The sequence below is a fragment of the Microcaecilia unicolor genome, unplaced genomic scaffold, assembly GCF_901765095.1.
Source record: "Microcaecilia unicolor unplaced genomic scaffold, aMicUni1.1, whole genome shotgun sequence".
In the NCBI taxonomy this organism is placed as follows: Eukaryota; Metazoa; Chordata; class Amphibia; order Gymnophiona; family Siphonopidae; genus Microcaecilia; species Microcaecilia unicolor.
In genome coordinates, this window is record NW_021963705.1 from 6,766 (window position 1) to 29,031 (window position 22,266).

Genomic DNA, 22,266 nt, shown 5'->3' on the forward strand with positions numbered 1-22,266 from the left:
TTTGGGTGAACTAAAGCCCCGCCTACCGCCGGCAAGCTCCGCCTACTGGCTTCAGCCCGTATAATGCAGTACATAGGAACACCCTGTCTCCTGTTGTCTACACCCTCCTTGGTCCCAAAGAGGTTAGCTCCAGATTGCCGGGTACTTCCGCTCCTGCGCGTGTTGTTTTAGGATTCTGATTGGACACCTATATCCCCTTGCTGGATTGGCTGGTAGAGATTGGCATTGACCAATTACTGTATGGGATATGGTTTTTTTTTCCCGGGAATTTTGTAAGATGGAATGTGACGGTGATTTTGTTGGTACCGCGCAAACAGTACAAGGTTTGTGTAAGAAGTTACAGGAAGAGCTGAAACAGTGCATGTGTGTGAGGGGAGGGACAGGAACTGCCCATTATAGAGAAAGCAGCAGTGCATGTGTGTATGTGGAGGAGGAGGGAAGCAGGAACATGCAATAACTATCAATTATAGGAAGAATAGGAGCAGCAGCAGTGCATGTGGGGGGAAGGAATGTGCAATTACTGGCCATTACAGAGAGAGCAGCAGTGCATGTGTGTGTGTGGGGGGGCAGGAACATGCAATAACTATCAATTATAGGAAGAATAGGAGCAGCAGCAGTGAATGTGTATGAGGGGTAGGAATTTGCAATAAACTGTCCATTACAGAGAAAGCAGCAGTAGTAAAGGAGGGGTGGGGGGCAGGAAGGTGCAATAACTGCCCATTACAGAGAGCAGGAGCATCAGCATCAGTGTGTGTTTTTTTTTTTTGGGGGGGGGGGGGGTCAGAACAGGGGGCTCCCATGCTTTGTAATTAGTATTGCTGCCCTATGACACTTTTTCCCTTCAGGGTATTTCCCTTGGTTGGCCAGCAGGTGGTGTTTGACCTCTATATTATAGGTGTAACAAAGGTCTGTTTTCTTTTTAGCTACATTCCCCAAAAGTAATCTGCAGTGACATTGGTGAAACATCCTTAGTGCTAATGCTCTGTGCCCTGATTGGCCCTGAAGCCAAAGACCTAGCCCAGAATGTGCTAGAGAGGAGACCTCTGCTGAGGCCCTGTTCAGTTCCTGTGAGCAGTTTCTTTTTCCTGACTTCCTCATGTACTACTTAGGTAGTAAAATGTGTTCGTGTAGATTTAACACCAAATCCTTGTTGTTTTATCTGTTCCTATTTGCTATTTAAACTTTTTCCTTTCACTGTTCTACGTTTTTTTATTAGTTCTGTTGTCCTGGACTGACTTAAGAATCTTCTCAGTTTCTGTTCTCGGTCTGTGGATGTTTTCTGGGAACTGTGGGACCCCCTAGGATTGTGGCCCCAGTGCCCCTAGAAACCAGTAGGGAAACAACTTGCGGGTGGGAGAACTTGTCCAGAGTCAAGTGGGACATAGCAGGTGGATGGGGGGTATAGGGGTGCAGGTGGCCCTAGGCAGTGCTGGACCAGACCTCCAGGTGACCACAGGGTTAACCCCAGGTGGGTGCTAGGGGTAACGATAAGGCGTTATGTGACAGGGGGTAGGAACATGCAATAACTGTCCATTATAGAGAGAGCAGCAGCAATGCATGTGTGTGTGGGGAGGGGTAAGGAATGTGCAATTACTGTCCATTACAGAGAGTGCTCTTGGAGACATGGGGAGGGTAATCCTACACTGCAAAGTTTGGCTTAGAAATGAGAATTAGGTCCAGACCAAAGTCTTGTGCTTTTGTTAGTTGAGTTTTTGTAACACACTGTTAATCCCAGAGATAACCTCAGAAGCAGAGTAGGCAGGAGCTTTAGCATTTACTTCACTCGCATGTTTTGTGTAGAGTCTCACACACACAGTCACAGAGCCCCATCACTGAGTGACATCTGACACATACAAGGCAAGACAGCAGAGGCCACTTACAGCCATGAGAACACAATGCTTTTCTGTCCAGAGATACATCCACAGCTGTGCTTTAGCCAACCACTAGGTGTCACTGTATGAGCACTGCTGAGTTCTTGCTTCATTTAAGTGGCTTCTGTTACAGGCTGGTGGGTGAAGGGAGTCTACTGTATGAGTATAGGAGATGGGGCACTTGTCGGGTCAAACCCTCAGTTGTCTTATCCCTTGTTTTCCTGTAACAGACATGTCCTACCCAGGATCTGATCATCCCTCATCCTTCCATTTGTTCACTGATGCACTGGAAATTGCTTCATTCAGAAGGAATTTGCTGTCTTGGTATGAGGTGCACAAGCGGAATCTTCCCTGGAGAAAGCAGGTACACAGCAGCTTGTTAAAAGCTCTTGTTTGTTCCTCCGAATATGCACCAGCCCAGAGGCAGGAAAGAGGAGCATGTCCCATGGGTGCTGATGAAATGGGGTATTGCAGAGGTTGTGACTAGGGAGCACCGTCCTACACACAGCCTACCACACGTGTAAGCTGTGAGAATCAGCAGCTTCCATTCTATAAGTTATAAGGAAATCACAGTATCTCTGCTTCCTCATCATCCACCAGACCAGTTCAGAACAGATGGGTTATGTGTCTCTACCAGCAGATGGAGGCATACAACAAAGACTTGTGAATTCCTCAGTATGCTGTCCCTACTGTATAACCTCTTCTGGAGTTTGTCAGTGACTCCTGGGCCTAGTTGAGGCTCAGTAGGTGAGGTGTTTTCCTCTACTTGGCCCCTGGGCAATATGTGGAGGGTCCAGGTCCTTTTCTTTCCCTTTTTATTCTTGTATTTTCCCCTTAGGCATCCACTATCAAGGGTAATGTTCATTGGACCCATGTCGGTCCCACACAGCATTGGTACCAGCATATTTTTCATTATTCTACTACTACTACTACTACTATTTAGCATTTCTATAGCGCTACAAAGCATACGCAGCGCTGCACAAACATAGAAGAAAGACAGTCCCTGCTCAAAGAGCTTACAATCTAATAGACAAAAAATAAAGTAAGCAAATCAAATCAATTAATGTTCCTACTTCTCTGTATCCAGGCTTGAAACCCCAATCCAGGAATACTTGAGCAATGGCTACAGTCTCTCTGGATCCACTGGCTAACACTACCTCCTCAGTGCACCCTGGAAAAATAGCATCTTCCGGCACTAGCTTTGGTCGTAATAAAATCATGCTAGAGTCCACAAGTCCAGCTACCTGGGTCTGATTCACAGTTACTGGGGTGCTGTAGTGTTGTGGCAACATAGCTGCTTCCTTACTTGATAAATGATCAGTAACTTTCTGTGCTGCAGCAACTGCGTGGCCCCCCCTTTATAGGACTGTAGCCGGCCACATAAGCCACCAGCTTCAGAACTGGAACGCTTTTTAATGCAGGCTTGGGATTATCTGCGCAGTCCGCTTTGAAGTGTCCTGTACACCCACTATGTTCTTTATACTATAAATATTTGTTTATTTTTTTGTTACATTTGTATCCCACATTTTCCCACCTATTTGTAGGCTCAATGTGGCTTACATAGTACCAGGAGAGGCCATTGCAGACTCCGGTGTGAACAAATACAATGTGATGTTGTGCTAAGATACAGTTCATATGGTACAGCCACATTAGGAATCGTACAACGGAAGAGTTCTGTTATGTCCATTACGTGCTTTAGTTTGGTTGTGTTGCCGAGATTAGGCATTTAAGTTGGATCAGTAGGGTATGCCTTTTTAAACAGGTTGGTTTTTAGTGATTTCCGGAAGTTCAGGTGGTCGTACGTCGTTTTCAAGGCTTTTGGTAATGCGTTCCACAGTTGTGTGCTTATGTAGGAAAAACTGGATGCTTAGGTAGATTTGTATTGACGTCCTTTACAGCTTGGGTCGTGTTGATTCGGTTGTGTTTCTGGTTGGTAAGTCGATTAGGTCTGTCATGTATCCAGGGGCTTCGCTGTAGATAATTTTATGAACCAGGGTGCAGATTTTGAAGGCAATGCGTTCTTTGATTGGGAGGCAGTGTAATTTTTCGCGGAGGGGTTTTGTGCTTTCAAATTGCGTTTTTCCAAATATGAGCCTGGCTGCCGTGTTTTGAGCAGTCTAAAGTTTTTTAAAGGTTTGTTCTTTACATCCCGCATAAATTCCATTGCAGTAGTCTACGTGGCTTAGTACCATTGATTGTATCAGGTTGCGAAATGTTTCCCTCTGTAAGAATTGTTTCACACGTTTGAGTTTCCACATTGAGTGGAACATTTTCTTTGTTGTGGATTTCACTTGGCTCTCTAGTGTTAAGTTGCGGTCCATTATGATGCCGAGGATTTTCAGGCCGTCTGAGATAGGGAGGATGTAATCTGGGGTGTCGATACTTGTGGGGTTGTCCGCGCTGTGTTGGGTATAAATAACCAGAGAAAAGTGCTCACCCGGGCTGAGAGATCTTGGGCAGCTCTGTTGTTGAGCTGGAGCTTTTGGTAGGCTGATTCCTGGATTCTGGAGAAGAAAAGCCTCCTGAGGGCTGGCTGGTGGCACCAGGATCCAGATGTTGTGAGATGTGCAGGGCTCTTGGGCATTGGAGCTCTATTGCCAACGCCCACTGCTGGTGACGCCGGCAGGGAGAGAGAGTCGCTGAAGAGGCAGAGCAGAGCCAATCAGGGACCCAAAAATGCTCGTGGCCCTGGGTCACAGCCGTACTCCAGGTCCAGGGCAGCAGAGGCAGACAGGAGGAGGTGAACGAGTCTTGCAGAGAAGCTGCACTTGTCGGCGCCATGGCAGGACAGCTTGTCACGAACCTGGAAACACTTTGAATGTGTGTATACGTGGAGGAAGGGCCGCGGGAAGGAAGTGGAAGACAGGTGTGCAGTTGCAGTAGAGAAAGGGATTGAGGCCCTGCTGGACACTCATACACTCACAGTGATGTCAGCGCGCTTTTGCACGTGCAGGAGACAGAGAGATGGCTTGGTATATTTGGTGTTCTGTTATATCCCATCTGTTCTGGACTGGTCTGGTGGATAAAGAAGGAAAATGTGGTCTTACCTGCTAATTTTCTTGAGAACTTCAAGACCAGTCAATAATCTATGCTGACGAGGATTAGTTTATTTCTGGTAGCTCAGAATTATTTTCTGTCCTTTGAAAGCAATTTGTTTTTCTCTTTATCTTGGAGACATTTCCCAGTGTTCCCCTGATTGGACTTGTGGAGTATCTAGAAACCCTCTGCCCGCTGTTGTGTGTGTGTGTGTGTGTGTGGGGGGGTTGGTGGGGAGGGATGACCACATATTTGTATTTGTAGCTGCATGGTGTCCTGCATTGGGCAGGAACTCTACTACTACTATTACTACTTAACATTTCTAAAGCGCTACTAGGGTTACGCAGCGCTGTACAATTTAACATAGAGGGACAGTCCCTGCTCAAAGAGCTTACAGTCTAAAAGACAAGTGAACGGTCAGTCCGATAGGGGCAGTCAAATTGGGGCCGTCTGGATTTACTGAACGGTAGGAGTTAGGTGCCAAACGCAGCATTGAAGAGGTGGGTTTTAAGCAAAGACTTGAAGATGGGCAGGGAGGGGGCTTGGTGTAAGGGCTCAGGAAGGTTGTTCCAAGCATAGGTTGAGGCGAGGCAGAATGAGCGGAGCCTGGAGTTGGCGGTGGTGGAGAAGGGTACAGAGAGGAGGGATTTGTCCTGTGAACGGAGGTTACGGGCGGGAGCGTAACCTTTGCTTTCTGCCTCATCTGCTGGTAGAGGGCAAAACCTGTCCTTTTTGGTCTGGTAAGACTGAAGGAAAACAAAATTAGCAGGTAAGACCACATTTTTGTGTGGGTTTTGATTCCTGAGCCCTGTGCCTCCATGGGTCTGTGGGGTTCTGGCTCCTCAATAGTATTCAGTGTGTCTTTTCTGCTTTCCTTTAAGGCCTCAGCAGAATCCAATGTGAACAGAAGAGCATATGCAGGTAAGGGGACCAAGATCTCAATATGTACACTTTGGAAGAAAGGTGGGAGAGGGGAGATATGATGGATGTTGAAATACCTCTGCGGCATAAATGCACAGGAGGTGAGTCTCTTTCAGTTGAAAGGAAGCTCTGGAACGAGGGGCATAGGATGAAGGTGAAAGGGGATAGACTCGGGATAGACTCAGAAGTAACTTGAGGAAATATTTCTTCACAGAAAGAGGAAAGAGTGGTGAATTTGTGGAACGGCCTCCTGGTGGAGGTGTTAGAGATAAAAACAGTATTTGAATTCAAGAAAGCTAGGGACAAGTACATAGATCTCTAAGGGAGTGATAGGGAGAGTAGATGGCATGTTTGGGCAAACTGGATAGGCCACATGGTCTTTATCTGCTTGCATTTTTCTATGAGATCCAGAAATTTGAATCAGAATAACTAAATCAGCTTCAGAGAGCCAGGGCTCTGTGATACAACAATATCTGGAGTCTTCTGTAAGAAGCCAGGAATGCATTTTGCCTTATTTTGAAGGAACATGCTTTTCAGAACGAGAAGATCTATCCCTCTGACAGTGTTAAATGAGAGACAGTTCACCTCAATAAACTACCTCCGTGTGCTCTTAATGGCATTGGGGTAGAAAACTCAGCGTATGCTCTCAGAGTGGGAGGGTTTCACATGGCTTCCATACCATGGGGGTGAAGGGCAGGGGCAAGTTGAAAAGGAGTCTTTGTACTCTGGGGTGGAAAGTCTTGGGGCTCCCATAGCATGACTGCAAAGCCTTGTCTAGCATTCAGGGATCTTTCATGTTTTCTCTGGCCACAGTTTGGGTATCGGAAGTGATGCTGCAGCAGACGCAGGTTGCCACAGTTATCGATTATTACAACAGGTGGATGAAGGTAAGTGATGCGCGATGTCTGCTTTCAGTGAGAGGTGTGATCACGGCTCGATGCCTCCTCCCAGCCTCACTGCTGCTGCCTCTCTTGACTCATGAGGTTTTGATGTAGATGCAGGATTTAGTGTGTCCTGTTCCTGGGGAAGCTCTCTACTACTACTACTACTTATTTCTATAGCGCTACTAGACGTACGCAGCTCTGTACACTTGAACATGAAGAGACAGTCCCTGCTCGACAGAGCTTACAATCTAATTAGGACAGACAAACAGGACAAACAAGAGATAAGGACAAAGAGTAGCAAGATTCCGGAATCCCACAGTAGCAAGATTCTGTGCGGAATCCCAAAGAGTATCAACATTCCAAAATCCCAAAGACTACTACTACTACTACTTATCATTTCTGTAGCGCTACTAGACATACGCAGTGCTGTACACTTGAACATGAAGAGACAGTCCCTGCTCGACAGAGCTTACAATCTAATTAGGACAGACAAACAACAGATAAGGAAATATTAAAGTGAGGATGATAAAATAAGGGTTCTGAACAAGTGAATAAGGGTTAGGAGTTAAAAGCAGCATCAAAAAGGTGGGCTTTTAGCTTAGATTTGAAGACGGCCAGAGATGGAGCTGGTACTCTAATCTTGCACAACGTACTGCTAAATTCCTCAAATGGGTCTGAAGCGGTGAACAATAACATTGCTCAAACATACAGTAAAGTAATCATAAATGCATTTGCACAGATCAGTATAAAATAACCACATCATAGATAACATTTACTACTAGATATTCCTGAAATAAAAATGTTTTCAGATTTTTGCAAAATTAACCATAGGTAACCTGATGTGAGTAGGAACGTTCATGGTTACGTTTTGAAGTTATGTGTCTAACAGTTGGGTACAGAAAAGGATTTCTATCTTCTGGTTGTCTGAGAAAAATAGAACAATTCAACAAGTCATAGTGAACAGAACCCAAACTATTTAGGGACTTAAAGACCAAGGTGGAAAGCAAAAAAAGAGCAGATCGTGTAAAAAGAAAAATGTAATTTATTTCAAACAATATAACAATTCTTATATAAATACAAACAGCCTGACACACGCCGTGTTTCGCCCAACTGGGCTGCTTCAGGGGCTATAAAAAAACATATATAAATTGTCTGTTATAATATCAAAAAACATATATATAAAATAACATATATAATATATATATATATATATATATATATATATATATATATATATATATATATATATATACACACATACATGTATATGCACATACAACAAATATATCGTCTATATAAATGTACATACATAAATCTAGAATGATACATACCAAAACATGCTCTATATAAAAAACCTGTTGTTTGGAAAATACATATATAGATGGATAGATAACATCATTTCAAATTATATTGAATATTAATAAAAGAACAAAAATTAAAATCAAATAATAAAAAGAACAGCTATATCCTATAATTATAGTGATTTATCTGCACATGTAATAACAGGCAAACAGAGGTTAAGACACCCACCTATACAAGAGTCCTTTGCTGCCAAATATGAGGCGTATTGAGAATGTCCTGTCAATAGCTACAAGATAAAAAGGAATTTTGTATTTAAAAGAATTTTTTTTGATAAACATCAGTGTTATCTGCTAATGCAATAAAGAAGTTGGATCAAAAAATTGAATTTAAAAATTGTTCTAGACTCACAACAAAGAAGGCAAAATGATAATATGTATGCGTTGTCAATAGCGTCATTCTATGTTCTTCTCATAAGGGAATGGATAGTGACATCTTTCATACTTTTAAAATCATTTAATGTTTGCTATAGAGAAATTGCTGAAATAGAAATGTTACTTGCATAAGATCGATAGCGTCATTCTTCTCATAAAGGAATCGATCGTGACATCTTTCATATTTTTAAAACCATTTTGATGCTAACCGTTGCAGAAGTTTTAAAAAATTAGTGCTACTTACGTAGAGCCAGTGCTACCGTCACGTATCTCTGAGGTCGCTGAAAAAAACGCCGAAGGCAAACAAAGGAAGTTTTAAACAGGAAATAGAAGGTCAAAGGTCAGGCTTAAAGATGTGGCGGTCCCGCAATATTTTATATTAAAAATGTATTAAAAAAGCCGCTTAAAAGAGTACATTTGGTGACAGTTAATGAAGAGGTGGGCCGTGCAAAATAATGAATGTTAAAGAAATGTAGTAAATAGATTAGTTTTGCAGCTGGTGACGTCACGATAATTGTATATCAAACTTTTACAGGAAGCTCGTTTTATAAAAGGGATGACCGAAACAGAATATTTCCTTTCTATAAGTGTTTCTTTTCTATGTTCTAAAAGAAAACTAAAAGGTCAAGTGACCAACGAATCGGAACGCAGAGGGTCAAAAGCATCACTAATACTAACAACGTCTGAATAGATAAATAAATAAGCAAAGACCTGTCACTATTAGAGCATTAAAGTCTGTGAAATCCAGTAGATATTTAGTAGTTAGTACTCAGTAGTTAATAAAAAATCAAAGTGGCACAAAGTGAATTTATATCATTATCGACGGACCGATTGTCACACCCGATTTGTGATAAAGTGAATGACAGGATAGTACGGTGAATAGTGGAACTAAAAATATCGAAAATGTATAAGGAAACAATAAAAAAATGAATAAATAAACGTGAATCTAGGTGCCGAAAAATGGCATCAATAGATCTGGTGACCAACAATGGTGTCAGTAAAAGATCAAAAAAAGGATTAGTGGATAGATGAAAAATAATGATAAGAAATGATGGCAAAAAAGGGGGGGGGAAGGGGCAGACTGAATGTATGGTGAGTGTCTTAGATGCCCCTCTCATTTTTAATTGGCACACCTGTAGAACGGCGTATGATCATAGAAAAGGCTATTAAAAATAGGACTCATAAAAAAACGGACAAGTCTGTATCAGCATTTAAGCCATGTGGATGGAGGGTGTTTAAATTATAAATAAATTCTTGCTCTTTCCGTAACAAATATGTGTCTACTGAGCCCCCTCTCCACTTGTTCTTATATACAAAAATCACACAGAATTTATACTCATCAAACTTATGACCTAAGACCAGTGAGTGCTCTACTAGTGGTTTTTCTAATGATTTGTTCTATAATTCTAGTATTGAGTTTCCTCTTAGTTTTGCCTATGTAGGCTAGTTTGCAGGGACATATAGCGATATATATCACTTTCCTTGTTTGACAGTTAGAAAAATGTTGCAAATTAATTTCCTTGTTTGCTGATTGTATAAACAAATTTTTAGTCTTAATATTCACATTACAAACAGAACATTTACCACATCGAAAATGGCCTTTAGGAAGATTACTTAGTGGTGCAACTATATTCGGTAATGTGGATGGAACGAGAAGATCTCTCAGATTCTTCTCTCGTTTGTATGCAACAATAAGTTTTTTTTTTTGGTCAAATATTTTTAAATTTTCCAGTAAGTGCCAATGTTTCCTAATTATACTGACAATGGAATAAGACATGTTAGTGAAAGGTAATGTGCATACAATCTTTTCCTCATTTGTTTTACGGCTTGGCCTAAGTAATGCTTCCCTTGTGAATTTTGAGGCTTTCTGAAAGCCTTCTCTTATACATTTTCGTGGATAGCCCTTTTCTATAAATCTTCTGGACATGTCTTTGGATCTGTATGCATGAGTTTCCAAGTCTGAGCACAATCGTCTTAGTCTCAGAAATTGACTGTAGGGTAGATTAGTTTTCAGACTTTTACTGTGACAACTTTCATAGTGTAAATATTTGTTAACATCGGTGGGTTTTCGATAAACATCTGTAACAAATTTATTCTGTTTGATACATATATTAATGTCCAGGAAGGGAATGGTTTTGTTATTGTAGTTCATTTGGAATTTGAGATTAGTATCTAGGGTATTTATCCAATTGTGCAAATCTTTTAAATCACTTTCTGTTCCCTTCCAGATCATAAGGATATCATCTATGCATCTTTTCCACAAAAATACATTTGCCATATATTTATTTCCTGGTAAAAATTTCTTCTCAAAACCTGCTACATATAGATTTGCAATAGAGGGTGTGAAAGTTGCACCCATAGCTGTTCCCTTAATCTGATGGTAGAACTTACCCTTGAATGAAAAAAAGTTTTTGGTGAGTGCTATCGTAGCCAATTCAATAATGTATTGCACTGGAAACCTGGATAATGTATTCTGTTCAAGTAATTGTTCTTTGATAATTTCAATGGATTCTTCCTGTGGAATGTTGGTATAGAGACTCTCTACATCGAGAGTCACTAAGAGCATGTCTTCACTTGGTAGAATTGTTTCAAGTGTATTGATCATATCTGCTGAGTCTCGTATGTATGATGGAATCTTATAGACCAGAGGACGTAAGAATTTATCAGTGAAAATGGACAATGGTTCTAAAAGTGAGCCAGAAGCCGACACAATAGGTCTGTCTGGGGGTTTGGACAGAGATTTATGTATCTTGGGTAAAATGTATATTGTCGGTATCACAGGTTCTTTCGCTATTAGAAAATTGGCTTCCTTTTCTGTTAGATATTTTGCTTCTCTGCCTATTTTGACTAATGTGGAAATTTCTTTCTGAATGTTTTCTGTAGGATTTCTTGCTAAAAGTTTATAGAAGGTAGTGTCATTAAGTTGTCTATTAACTTCACAAATATAATCTTCCCTATTCATAATGACTATGGCTCCACCTTTATCTGCCGGTTTGATAACAATGCTATGATCTTTTTGTAGATCCTTAATCGCAGCATTTTCTTCTTTAGTCAGGTTATAGTACATTCTTTTTTTTTTATCTTGTTTTTCTAATGCTGTTATTTCTTTAAGTACTACAGTTTCATAGGTTTCAATCAAATGATGAGTATTACCAGGTGGAAGCCATTTACTATTGGTTTTAACGATTGAATGGTCACTACATTCTGATGGTTTTTTAGAAAAAAATTCAATTATTTTTAATTTTCGTATGAATTAAAAAAATTCCACTCTAGTCTTGAATGCGTCGTATCTTGGTGTAGGTATAAATGACAAGCCTTTGCTAAGAACCTTCTTCTCAGTATCAGTCAATTCTCTATTTGAGAGGTTATATACTGTACTTAATACGTGGCAGAGGTAGAGGAAGGGGTGACTTTTTCCAGAACAGACAAGGACAGGAAAACACAACCAGGTATTAAGTACAGAATATTGTGTTCAATTCTGGTCGCCGCATCTCAAAAAAGATATAGTGGAATTAGAAAAGGTGCAGAGAAGGGCGACGAAAATGATAAATGGGATGGGACGACTTTCCTATGAGGAAAGGGTAAAGCGGTTGGGGCTCTTCAGCTTGGAGAAAAGGCGGCTGAGGGGAGATACGATAGAGGTCTATAAAATAATGAGTGGAGTTGAACGGGTAGATGTGAAGCGTCTGTTTACGCTTTCCAACAATACTAGGACAAGGGGGCATGCGATGAAGCTATAATGTAGTAAATTTAAAACGAATCGGAGAAAAATTTTCTTCACTCAACGTGTAATTAAACTCTGGAATTTGTTGCCAGAGAATGTGGTAAAGGCGGTTAGGTTAGCAGAGTTTAAAAAAGGTTTGGACGGCTTCCTAAAGGAAAAGTCCATAGACCGTTATTAAATGGACTTGGGGAAAATCCACTATTTCTGGGATAAGCAGTATAAAATGTTTTGTACATTTTTGGGATCTTGCCGGGTATTTGTGACCTGGATTGGCCACTGTTGGAAACAGGATGCTGAGCTCGATGGACCTTTGGTCTTTCCCAGTATGGCAATACTTATGTACTTATGAGGTGGCTCTTCAGGGATAGACGTAACATGTCCCAGAGAAGGCAGTAAAAGCTGCTTAACAAGGTTTGTCATAGGGACACCATCCAGAGTATTGCCAAACCACAAGATATTTGTTTAGTCAGCTGCAGAGAGATTCTTCTTCAGTTTTGTGGGAACTTTTACATTTCTGTCCATCCTAGTTCCTTCTGTAATGTGGAGAAACACTTGCTTATATGCTGGACATGTAGTAACGGACATTAATGCACCTTCTCGATTGTCAAAAAGTTCTTGAAGACCTTTATTTTTTGAAGGCTTTTATGGAGAAATATTTTCAAATGTTTAAGTGATTGTGAGTAACAATTTTTATGATGAAATCTGCTTGTGATCTGTCTAGTTTTTAAGATTTTATGTGTGTTTTAATTGTTACCCGCTTTGGATTAAGGCGGGATACAAATAAATAACTGATTTGCGTCCTCTCTAACCTAGAAATGGTCCACATTGGAGGCCCTGGCAAAGGCATCACTGGAGGTAAGACCCAGGCCGGGACCTGACTGACGATTTCAAAGCGCATTGCTAAGTGATATCTCTGTCTGTATCTACATATCTATGGGGTCAGAGTGATTTAACTGGGCAGGAGGTGGGGGGGGGGGGGGGGGGCTGAATAATTACTCCTTTATTCTAAGGCTTCCTAATCCTTGTGCCTCATCCGGCAGCAGCTCTACCCCCTCCATCAGCTGCACTTGATAACTTGACCAAATAATAAATACATAAAAAGAAACCCTTTTCGTTTTCCCCTGCCAACTGTGCTCCAGTCACACGTTCAGCTCCCACCACGGTTGTTTTGCTGCAAAAGCTGGAACTTCTTCTGCCGTGGAAACGTATTGGTCCTTTTTGTTTTGTTTTTTTTGAGAGGGAGGCTTTATGTCACCTAATTTTCTCTGTGTCTGTCGGCAAGAGAGTAGAGAAAGGTGTGAGGCAGTTTGAAATGAGCTCTCCTATGGAATGGAGGAGTAGCCTAGTCGTTAGTGCAGCGGGCTTTGATCCTGGGGAACTGGGTTCACTTCCCACTTTCAGCTCCCTGGGACTCTGGGAAAGTCACTTAACTCTCAGTCGCTCCAGGTACAAAATAAGTACCTGTATAGAATATGTAATACACTTTGATTGTAACCACAGATAAACAGAGAGACATTCTCAACCCTTTATGTAGAATTCCTTTCCAACATTCCATAGGGTTTGAAAGAACGAAAACGCTTTCCCGGTGGCCTCGCATGGGGTCAGGTTTAAATACAAATATGCTACAATCAAATCCAAATAACCTCATTCCGTGAGACTTCTGCTGATTTACATACATTTGAAACTTCCCCTACGTACTTGGTTTTATTTATTTAAGAGTGTGTATCCCGCGCTATTCTACCACTCACCTCGGTTGAGATGAGACCCAGCCTGTAATATTTCAACAGAGCATAGGTATGATTTGAAAGCACATTGGTTTCAGATGTTTACATGAATCTCCTTTGAAGCTTTCAAACATGTCTGTCTGTCCATCCATACTTACTTCTCCAGATAGCTAGGGAGCGTTGACATTTTGCTCACTGGCACTTGGGTTAGGGGAAGTCCGAAGACCTGACGTCTTGTTTTCTTTGTTGCCAGGAAGTGAACCAGATGTGGGCTGGACTGGGCTACTATGCGCGAGGGAAGCGACTACACCAAGGAGCCCAGCAGGTAATGTCAGACCCTTCTCTTTTAATAAACTTTTTTTTTTTCTTTCTTTCTTTCTTGGTGAACTCATCTGCAAGGTGTTGATGATTCTCTAAGCTGATGTGACTGTTGGGATCTTGTGCTTTGACCTGCAGCTGTTCTTTCCTACCCCCCCCCCCCCCCACCAAGTGCCTAATCTATGTAATGGTTAAGCAGCTACAATAGCATCAATGGATAAATATATTTTTGTTAACTTAATAAAGGTGTGTCACACCCCAAAGTGTATTAGTCCAGTTATATGATGAAAGGTTTCTATCCTTCATGTTAACAAATTATCCCAAAATGTTGTGTGTTTTTTTTATATTCCTGAATAATAATGCAGACAAAATTTAGCATCACAGTATGCGATCCCTTCAAATCAGAAAAAAGAAGCTGTGTGCATCGATTTATTTAATTTTATGAAATCATAATAAAGCCGTCATTGTTATAGTAGAAAAAGTGAAACGGCATTAAGGGAAAAACACTCAACCTCTCTACAGTGGGACACAGTTATGCGTCTTTTAACGTGAAGAAGTGTAGAGTGATGTACCCGGGGTGTAGAAATCCAAAGGAGCTGTACATACTAGGGAGAGAGAGGCTGATATGGACAGACAGGGAGTGGGACATAGGGGTGATAGTGTCTGAGGATCTCAGAATTGCAAAATGATGTGACAAGGTGGTGGCCTAGGCAGAAGGATGTTAGGCTGCACAGAAGAAAGGAGGTGTTAATGCCCCTGTACCCACTTGGAGTATTTTGTTAGTTCCGGAGGCCATTAGCTCGCTAACGAAAAAAGATTTGAAGTTCTTCAGAGGAAGGTGATGAAAATGGTATGGGGTTTGTATGAGAAGAAGCTTGAAGACCTGAAGGTGTATTCCCTAGAGGAAAGGAGATTAGATACAGATGTTTAGGTACTTGAATGGTATCAATGTAGAGACAGATGGTTTCCAGAGCCGGGAACAGTAGAACTAGAGGACAGGAACTAAGGTTCAGAGTGGTAGACTTAGGGGTAACATCAGGAAATACTTTTTTTATGGAGAGGGTGGTAGATGCCTGGAGTAGCCTCCCAGTGGAGGTGGTGGAGATGAAAACAGTAGCAGAATGCAAAAATGTGTGAGATAAACAAAGAGGATTGGTACATAGAGGACGGAATCAAACGAAAGTTTAAATAACCTCATGGATGTTACCCTACATAGTCATAGTAGGGAAGAAATGCTAAATCATTGGTTATAAAAAGCACCTCCCACATTCTGGTAACCTTATAGGTTATCAATAGAAATCAAACAAAATAAAACATGGAAAAGAAAATAAGATGATACCTTTTTTATTGGACATAACTTAATACATTTCTTGATTAGCTTTCGAAGGTTGCCCTTCTTCCTCAGATCGGTAATAAGCAAATGAGGTAGCAGATAGTATATATGAGTGAGACATCCAAGCATTACTTTGACAGTCTGGGAGGGTGGGGGTATGCATGGGGACATCAAAGCATTTCATTGATAATCTAACAGGATGGGTGTGGGTAGGTGAGAGAAGGGTGATAAACAGAGAAATACAACTTTATGGTTTATAATGGGCTAGAAAACCCAGGTCCTTCTTAAGTCCTGTCTGTTGGGTGTCAAAATATTCAATCATTCTGACTTCAAAGGTCTTACGTTCCTATATTGTTTTAAAGTTACCTTTCAGGATTCTTACTATGAAATCACTGGTACAGTGTTCCGGTCTTGTAAAGTGTTGGCCCACAGGGGTGGGGGCCTGACTGGCACCGGCTATTTTCATGTGATGTCTATGTAGATTAAATCTTGTCTTAAGCATCTGGCCTGTTTCTCCAATATAGCATCCTTCGTTACATTTTTTACACAGAATGATATATACCACATTGGAAGATAAGCATGTGAAAGATTCCTTTATGTTGAATATTTTTCCTTTGTGAATGACTGTGGGGTCCTGTGAAATGTTTTGGCATAGCTTGCAGCTGGATATATTGCAGGGAAATGTGCCCTTCTTTTCCTTTTCAGTCTGTTTTGGGAGTTTACTTCTGATTAGCTTGTGTTTTAAGTTGGGTGGCTGTCGGAAGGCCAGTACTGGTGGGGATGGGAATATCTCTTTCAGTAATTCATCCTCCTGGAGTATAGGTTGTAGATCTCTTATGATTTTCCTCAGTTTTTCCAGCTCTGGATTGTATGTCACTACAAGGGGGATTCTGTCTGTGGCTTTTTTTTCTTTGTACTGTAGCAGATTTTCCCTGGGTGTTTTGAGGGAGGAGGCAATATTCTTGGAGATTATTTTGGGGTTGTAGCCTTTCTGTTTGAAGGATGCAGTCAGGGTTTCAAGGTGTCTGTCTCTATCCCCTGGGTCCGAGCAGATACGGTGGTATCCTGTAGCTTGGCTGTAAATAATGGATCTTTTTGTATGTGAAGGGTGGAAGCTGGAGTTGTGGAGGTAGCTGCATCTGTCTGTGTCACCTACCCACACCCACCCTGTCAGACTGTCAAAGTAATGCTTGGATGTTTCACTTATATATACTATCTGCTACCACATTTGCTTATTTCTGATCTGACGAAGAAGGGCAACCTTCGAAAGCTAATCAAGAAATGTATTAAGTTATGTCCAATAAAAAAGGTATCTTATTTTCTTTTCCATGTTTTATTTTGTTTGATTTCTATTGATATTTCTATGTATTTTTATTACATTTGTACCCCGCGCTTTCCCACTCAAGGCAGGCTCAATGCGGCAATGGAGGGTTAAGTGACTTGCCCAGAGTCACAAGGAGCTGCCTGTGCCTGAAGTGGGAATCAAACTCAGTTCCCCAGGACCAAAGTCCACCACCCTAACCACTAGGCCACTCCTCCACTTTGTATACAGACACTTCAAAGTGTGTGTTTTTCTTGCATCTACAAGCTGCTTAGCCGTTGACGGGGATAATTTGCAACCTTTGCACTGTTCTACCCTTAAACACTTCCCGCTTTCTTTCACCTTTGTTGAAACCTCTCTTTTGGTATTCCCTAAATGTCCTGTGATAATAGTAGCCTTCAAGGATACCTCACTCCAAACCATGCGCTCCCCCCCCCCCTCCCAAAATTCTACTTTAAAAGCTGCTCTATCTCCCTTTTAAATGTTAGTGCCAGCAGCCTGGTTCCATCCCGGTTAAGGTGAAGTCCATCCTTTTTAGAACAGGCTCCTCCTTCCCCAGAACGTTGCCCAGTTCCTAACAAATGTAAATCCTTCCTACCCCTGCATTGAGACTTCGGAGCTCTGCCTGGTTCTTAGGTCCTGCACGTGGAATGGGAGCATTACTGATAATGGTACCCTGGAGGATCTGGAAGAGCCTAAATTTGGCTTCCAGAAACTCCTTCCCAGATATTCCTATGTCATTGGTATCCACATGTACCAAGACAACAGGCTCGTCCCCAGCACTGTCTAAAATCTTATCCAGGTGAGATGTGAGGTCCACCACCTTTGCACCAGGCAAGCAAGTAACCAAGTGATCCTCGCGTCCAGCAGCCACCCAGCTATCTACATGACTAATGATCGGATCACCAACTACAACAGCTGCCCTAACCCTTCTCTCTTGGGCAGAAGCCCCTGGAGACGCATCAAAAAGGATATAGTACAACTAGAAAAGATTCTGAGAAGGGCAACAAAAAACGATAAAGGGGCTGGACCAGCTCCCTTATGAAGAAAGACTAAACAGGTTAAGACTCTACAACTTGGAGGAAAGACGATTGAGAAGGGATGTGATGCATTATGAGAGGGATGGAATAGGGGAAAGTTGTTTAACCTGTCAAATGGGACAAAAAAAACACAGGACACTCCATGAAACTAACGACCAGCAGATTGAAAACAAATCTTAGAAAGGTTTGAGTTTTGTTTTTTTTTAAATACAGTACTTAAGCTGTGGAATGTTGTTGGAGGATGTGGTTAAGGCGGGTCAACTTAGTGGAGTTACAAAGGGGATTGGACAAATTCCTGGAGGAAAAGTCCAGAAAAAATAAACAGGTAGACTCGGGGAAAATAAACTATTGGAAATAGATCTACTTCATGGAATCTGCTGAGATTTCTTAGTTATTTCTCCATTTAAATCTCTATTTGCATTCCTTCTTTGTATTCCCCAGACTGAATCAATGATAACTGCCCCCCACTTCACTTTCTCCATTTAAAAGAAGCAAGAAAACGGGGCTTAGAGTGGAAACTTGGCCTGTAACCCAGAAAAGTCAGTGGTTACCTTTCATTCCCAAACACATACAGTGGTGGAAATAAGTATTTGATCCCTTGCTGATTTTGTAAGTTTGCCCACTGACAAAGACATGAGCAGCCCATAATTGAAGGGTAGGTTATTGGTAACAGTGAGAGATAGCACATCACAAATTAAATCCGGAAAATCACATTGTGGAAAGTATATGAATTTATTTGCATTCTGCAGAGGGAAATAAGTATTTGATCCCCCACCAACCAGTAAGAGATCTGGCCCCTACAGACCAGGTAGATGCTCCAAATCAACTCGTTACCTGCATGACAGACAGCTGTCGGCAATGGTCACCTGTATGAAAGACACCTGTCCACAGACTCAGTGAATCAGTCAGACTCTAACCTCTACAAAATGGCCAAGAGCAAGGAGCTGTCTAAGGATGTCAGGGACAAGATCATACACCTGCACAAGGCTGGAATGGGCTACAAAACCATCAGTAAGACGCTGGGCGAGAAGGAGACAACTGTTGGTGCCATAGTAAGAAAATGGAAGAAGTACAAAATGACTGTCAATCGACAAAGATCTGGGGCTCCACGCAAAATCTCACCTCGTGGGGTATCCTTGATCATGAGGAAGGTTAGAAATCAGCCTACAACTACAAGGGGGGAACTTGTCAATGATCTCAAGGCAGCTGGGACCACTGTCACCACGAAAACCATTGGTAACACATTACGACATAACGGATTGCAATCCTGCAGTGCCCGCAAGGTCCCCCTGCTCCGGAAGGCACATGTGACGGCCCGTCTGAAGTTTGCCAGTGAACACCTGGATGATGCCGAGAGTGATTGGGAGAAGGTGCTGTGGTCAGATGAGACAAAAATTGAGCTCTTTGGCATGAACTCAACTCGCCGTGTTTGGAGGAAGAGAAATGCTGCCTATGACCCAAAGAACACCGTCCCCACTGTCAAGCATGGAGGTGGAAATGTTATGTTTTGGGGGTGTTTCTCTGCTAAGGGCACAGGACTACTTCACCGCATCAATGGGAGAATGGATGGGGCCATGTACCGTACAATTCTGAGTGACAACCTCCTTCCCTCCGCCAGGGCCTTAAAAATGGGTCGTGGCTGGGTCTTCCAGCACGACAATGACCCAAAACATACAGCCAAGGCAACAAAGGAGTGGCTCAGGAAGAAGCACATTAGGGTCATGGAGTGGCCTAGCCAGTCACCAGACCTTAATCCCATTGAAAACTTATGGAGGGAGCTGAAGCTGCGAGTTGCCAAGCGACAGCCCAGAACTCTTAATGATTTAGAGATGATCTGCAAAGAGGAGTGGACCAAAATTCCTCCTGACATGTGTGCAAACCTCATCATCAACTACAGAAGACGTCTGACCGCTGTGCTTGCCAACAAGGGTTTTGCCACCAAGTATTAGGTCTTGTTTGCCAGAGGGATTAAATACTTATTTCCCTCTGCAGAATGCAAATAAATTCATATACTTTCCACAATGTGATTTTCCGGATTTAATTTGTGATGTGCTATCTCTCACTGTTACCAATAACCTACCCTTCAATTATGGGCTGCTCATGTCTTTGTCAGTGGGCAAACTTACAAAATCAGCAAGGGATCAAATACTTATTTCCACCACTGTACATAAGTACATAAGTAATGCCACACTGGGAAAAGACCAAGGGTCCATCGAGCCCAGCATCCTGTCCACGACAGCGGCCAATCCAGGCCAAGGGCACCTGGCAAGCTTCCCAAACGTACAAACGTTCTATACAATCAAGCCATTGTGACATCACTAATGAGGTTGGCTCTTATTGGTGGAATGAGCCACTATGACATCACAATAGGTTAAATCACTGCTCTATGTAATAAAAGTGAGCCAAGTAGAGGACATAAGTACATAAGTAATGCCACAGTGGGAAAAGACCAAGGGTCCATCGAGCCCAGCGTCCTGTCCATGACAGCGGCCAATCCAGGCCAAGGGCACCTGGCAAGCTTCCCAAACGTACAAACGTTCTATACAATCAAGCCATTGTGACATCACTAATGAGGTTGGCTCTTATTGGTGGAATGAGCCACTATGACATCACAATAGGTTAAATCACTGCTCTATGTAATAAAAGTGAGCCAAGTAGAGGACATAAGTACATAAGTAATGCCACAGTGGGAAAAGACCAAGGGTCCATCGAGCCCAGCATCCTGTCCAAGGGCACCTGGCGAGCTTCCCAAACGTACAAACATTCTATACAATCAAGCCATTGTGACATCACTAATGAGGTTGGCTCTTATTGGTGGAATGAGCCACTATGACATCACAATAGGTTAAATCACTGCTCTATGTAATAAAAGTGAGCCAAGTAGAGGACATAAGTACATAAGTAATGCCACACTGGGAAAAGACCAAGGGTCCATCGAGCCCAGCTTCCTGTCCACGACAGCGGCCAATCCAGGCCAAGGGCACCTGGCGAGCTTCCCAAACGTACAAACATTTTATACATGTTATTCCCTGAATTGTGGATTTTTCCCAGTTAGTAGTGGTTTATGGACTTGTCCTTTAGGAAACCGTCCAACCCCTTTTTAAACTCTGCTAAGCTAACCGCCTTCACCACTTTCTCCGGCAACGAATTCCAGAGTTTAATTACACGTTGGGTGAAGAAAAATTTTCTCCGATTTGTTTTAAATTTACTACACTGTAGTTTCATTGCATGCCCCCTAGTCCTAGTATTTTTGGAAAGCGTGAACAGACGCTTCACATCCACCTGTTCCACTCCACTCATTATTTTATATACCTCTATCATGTCTCCCCTCAGCCGTCTCTTCTCCAAGCTGTATAGCCCTAGCGTCCTTAGTCTTTCTTCATAGGGAAGTCGTCCCATCCCCGCTATCATTTTAGTCGCCCTTCACTGCACCTTTTCCAATTCCATTATATCTTTCTTGAGATGCGGCGACCAGAATTAAACACAATACTCAAGGTGCGGTCGCACCATGGAGCGATACAACGGCATTATAACATCCTCACACCTGTTTTCCATACCTTTCCTACTAATACCCAACATTCTATTCGCTTTCCTAGCCGCAGCAGCACACTGAGCAGAAGGTTTCAGTGTGTTATCGACGACGACACCCAGATCCCTTTCTTGGTCCGTAACTCCTAATGTGGAACCTTGCATGGCGTAGCTATAATTCGGGTTCTTTTTTCCCACATGCATCACCTTGCACTTGCTCACATTAAACGTCATCTGCCATTTAGCCGCCCAGTCTCCCAGTCTCGTAAGGTCCTCTTGTAATTTTTCACAACCCTGTCGCGATTTAACGACTTTGAATAACTTTGTGTCATCAGCAATAATGCAAAATGTTTCTCATATCTGTGGTGGCCTTGAAGACGTGACATGATGCACTGATGCCCTTGTCCGTGGAGTTAAATGCAGGAAATACACTTGTGCTTTGGAACCTTAGTACCCAGACTGGACGGGGACAGGGTAAAGTGTCTTTAGTCCCCTTGGGGGAGGAGCAGGGGTGTGTTCCAGGCACACAGAAGGGGAGGAAGCACTGGGCTGGGAAGAATGATGGTTCGGACCTGAATTCTCTTTTGTTTTTTTCTTGTCTTTTTCTCTAGGTCGTGTCTCAGTTGAACGGAGAGATGCCACGGACGGCTGTGGAACTGCAGAAGCTGCTGCCCGGAGTAGGGCGTTACACAGCAGGAGCCATTGCTTCCATCGCATACGGACAGGTTGGCAGGGGGTAAACATAGGGACAGGTGAGAGTTGTGGAGCTCGGCGCCTGCAGATAGGTGTGGTGGGCAGAAGGGGGCTTTCTTTTTCCTTGGAAGGATAGTCCA

At 42.4% G+C, this 22,266-nt stretch overlaps 1 protein-coding gene across 1 annotated transcript in view; it reads left to right on the forward strand.

The window, feature by feature from the left end:
* The first annotated feature begins 268 nt into the window (after positions 1 to 268).
* LOC115459583 (adenine DNA glycosylase-like) overlaps positions 269 to 22,266 on the forward strand; it is a 37,456-nt gene continuing 15,458 nt past the window's right edge. The window contains exons 1-7 of the mRNA XM_030189393.1: positions 269 to 323; positions 2,102 to 2,235; positions 5,789 to 5,828; positions 6,642 to 6,715; positions 12,983 to 13,024; positions 14,147 to 14,218; positions 22,045 to 22,158. Coding sequence (XP_030045253.1) covers positions 278 to 323; positions 2,102 to 2,235; positions 5,789 to 5,828; positions 6,642 to 6,715; positions 12,983 to 13,024; positions 14,147 to 14,218; positions 22,045 to 22,158 — 522 coding nt within the window. The 5' untranslated portion in view covers positions 269 to 277. The remainder of the gene's footprint in view (positions 324 to 2,101; positions 2,236 to 5,788; positions 5,829 to 6,641; positions 6,716 to 12,982; positions 13,025 to 14,146; positions 14,219 to 22,044; positions 22,159 to 22,266) is intronic.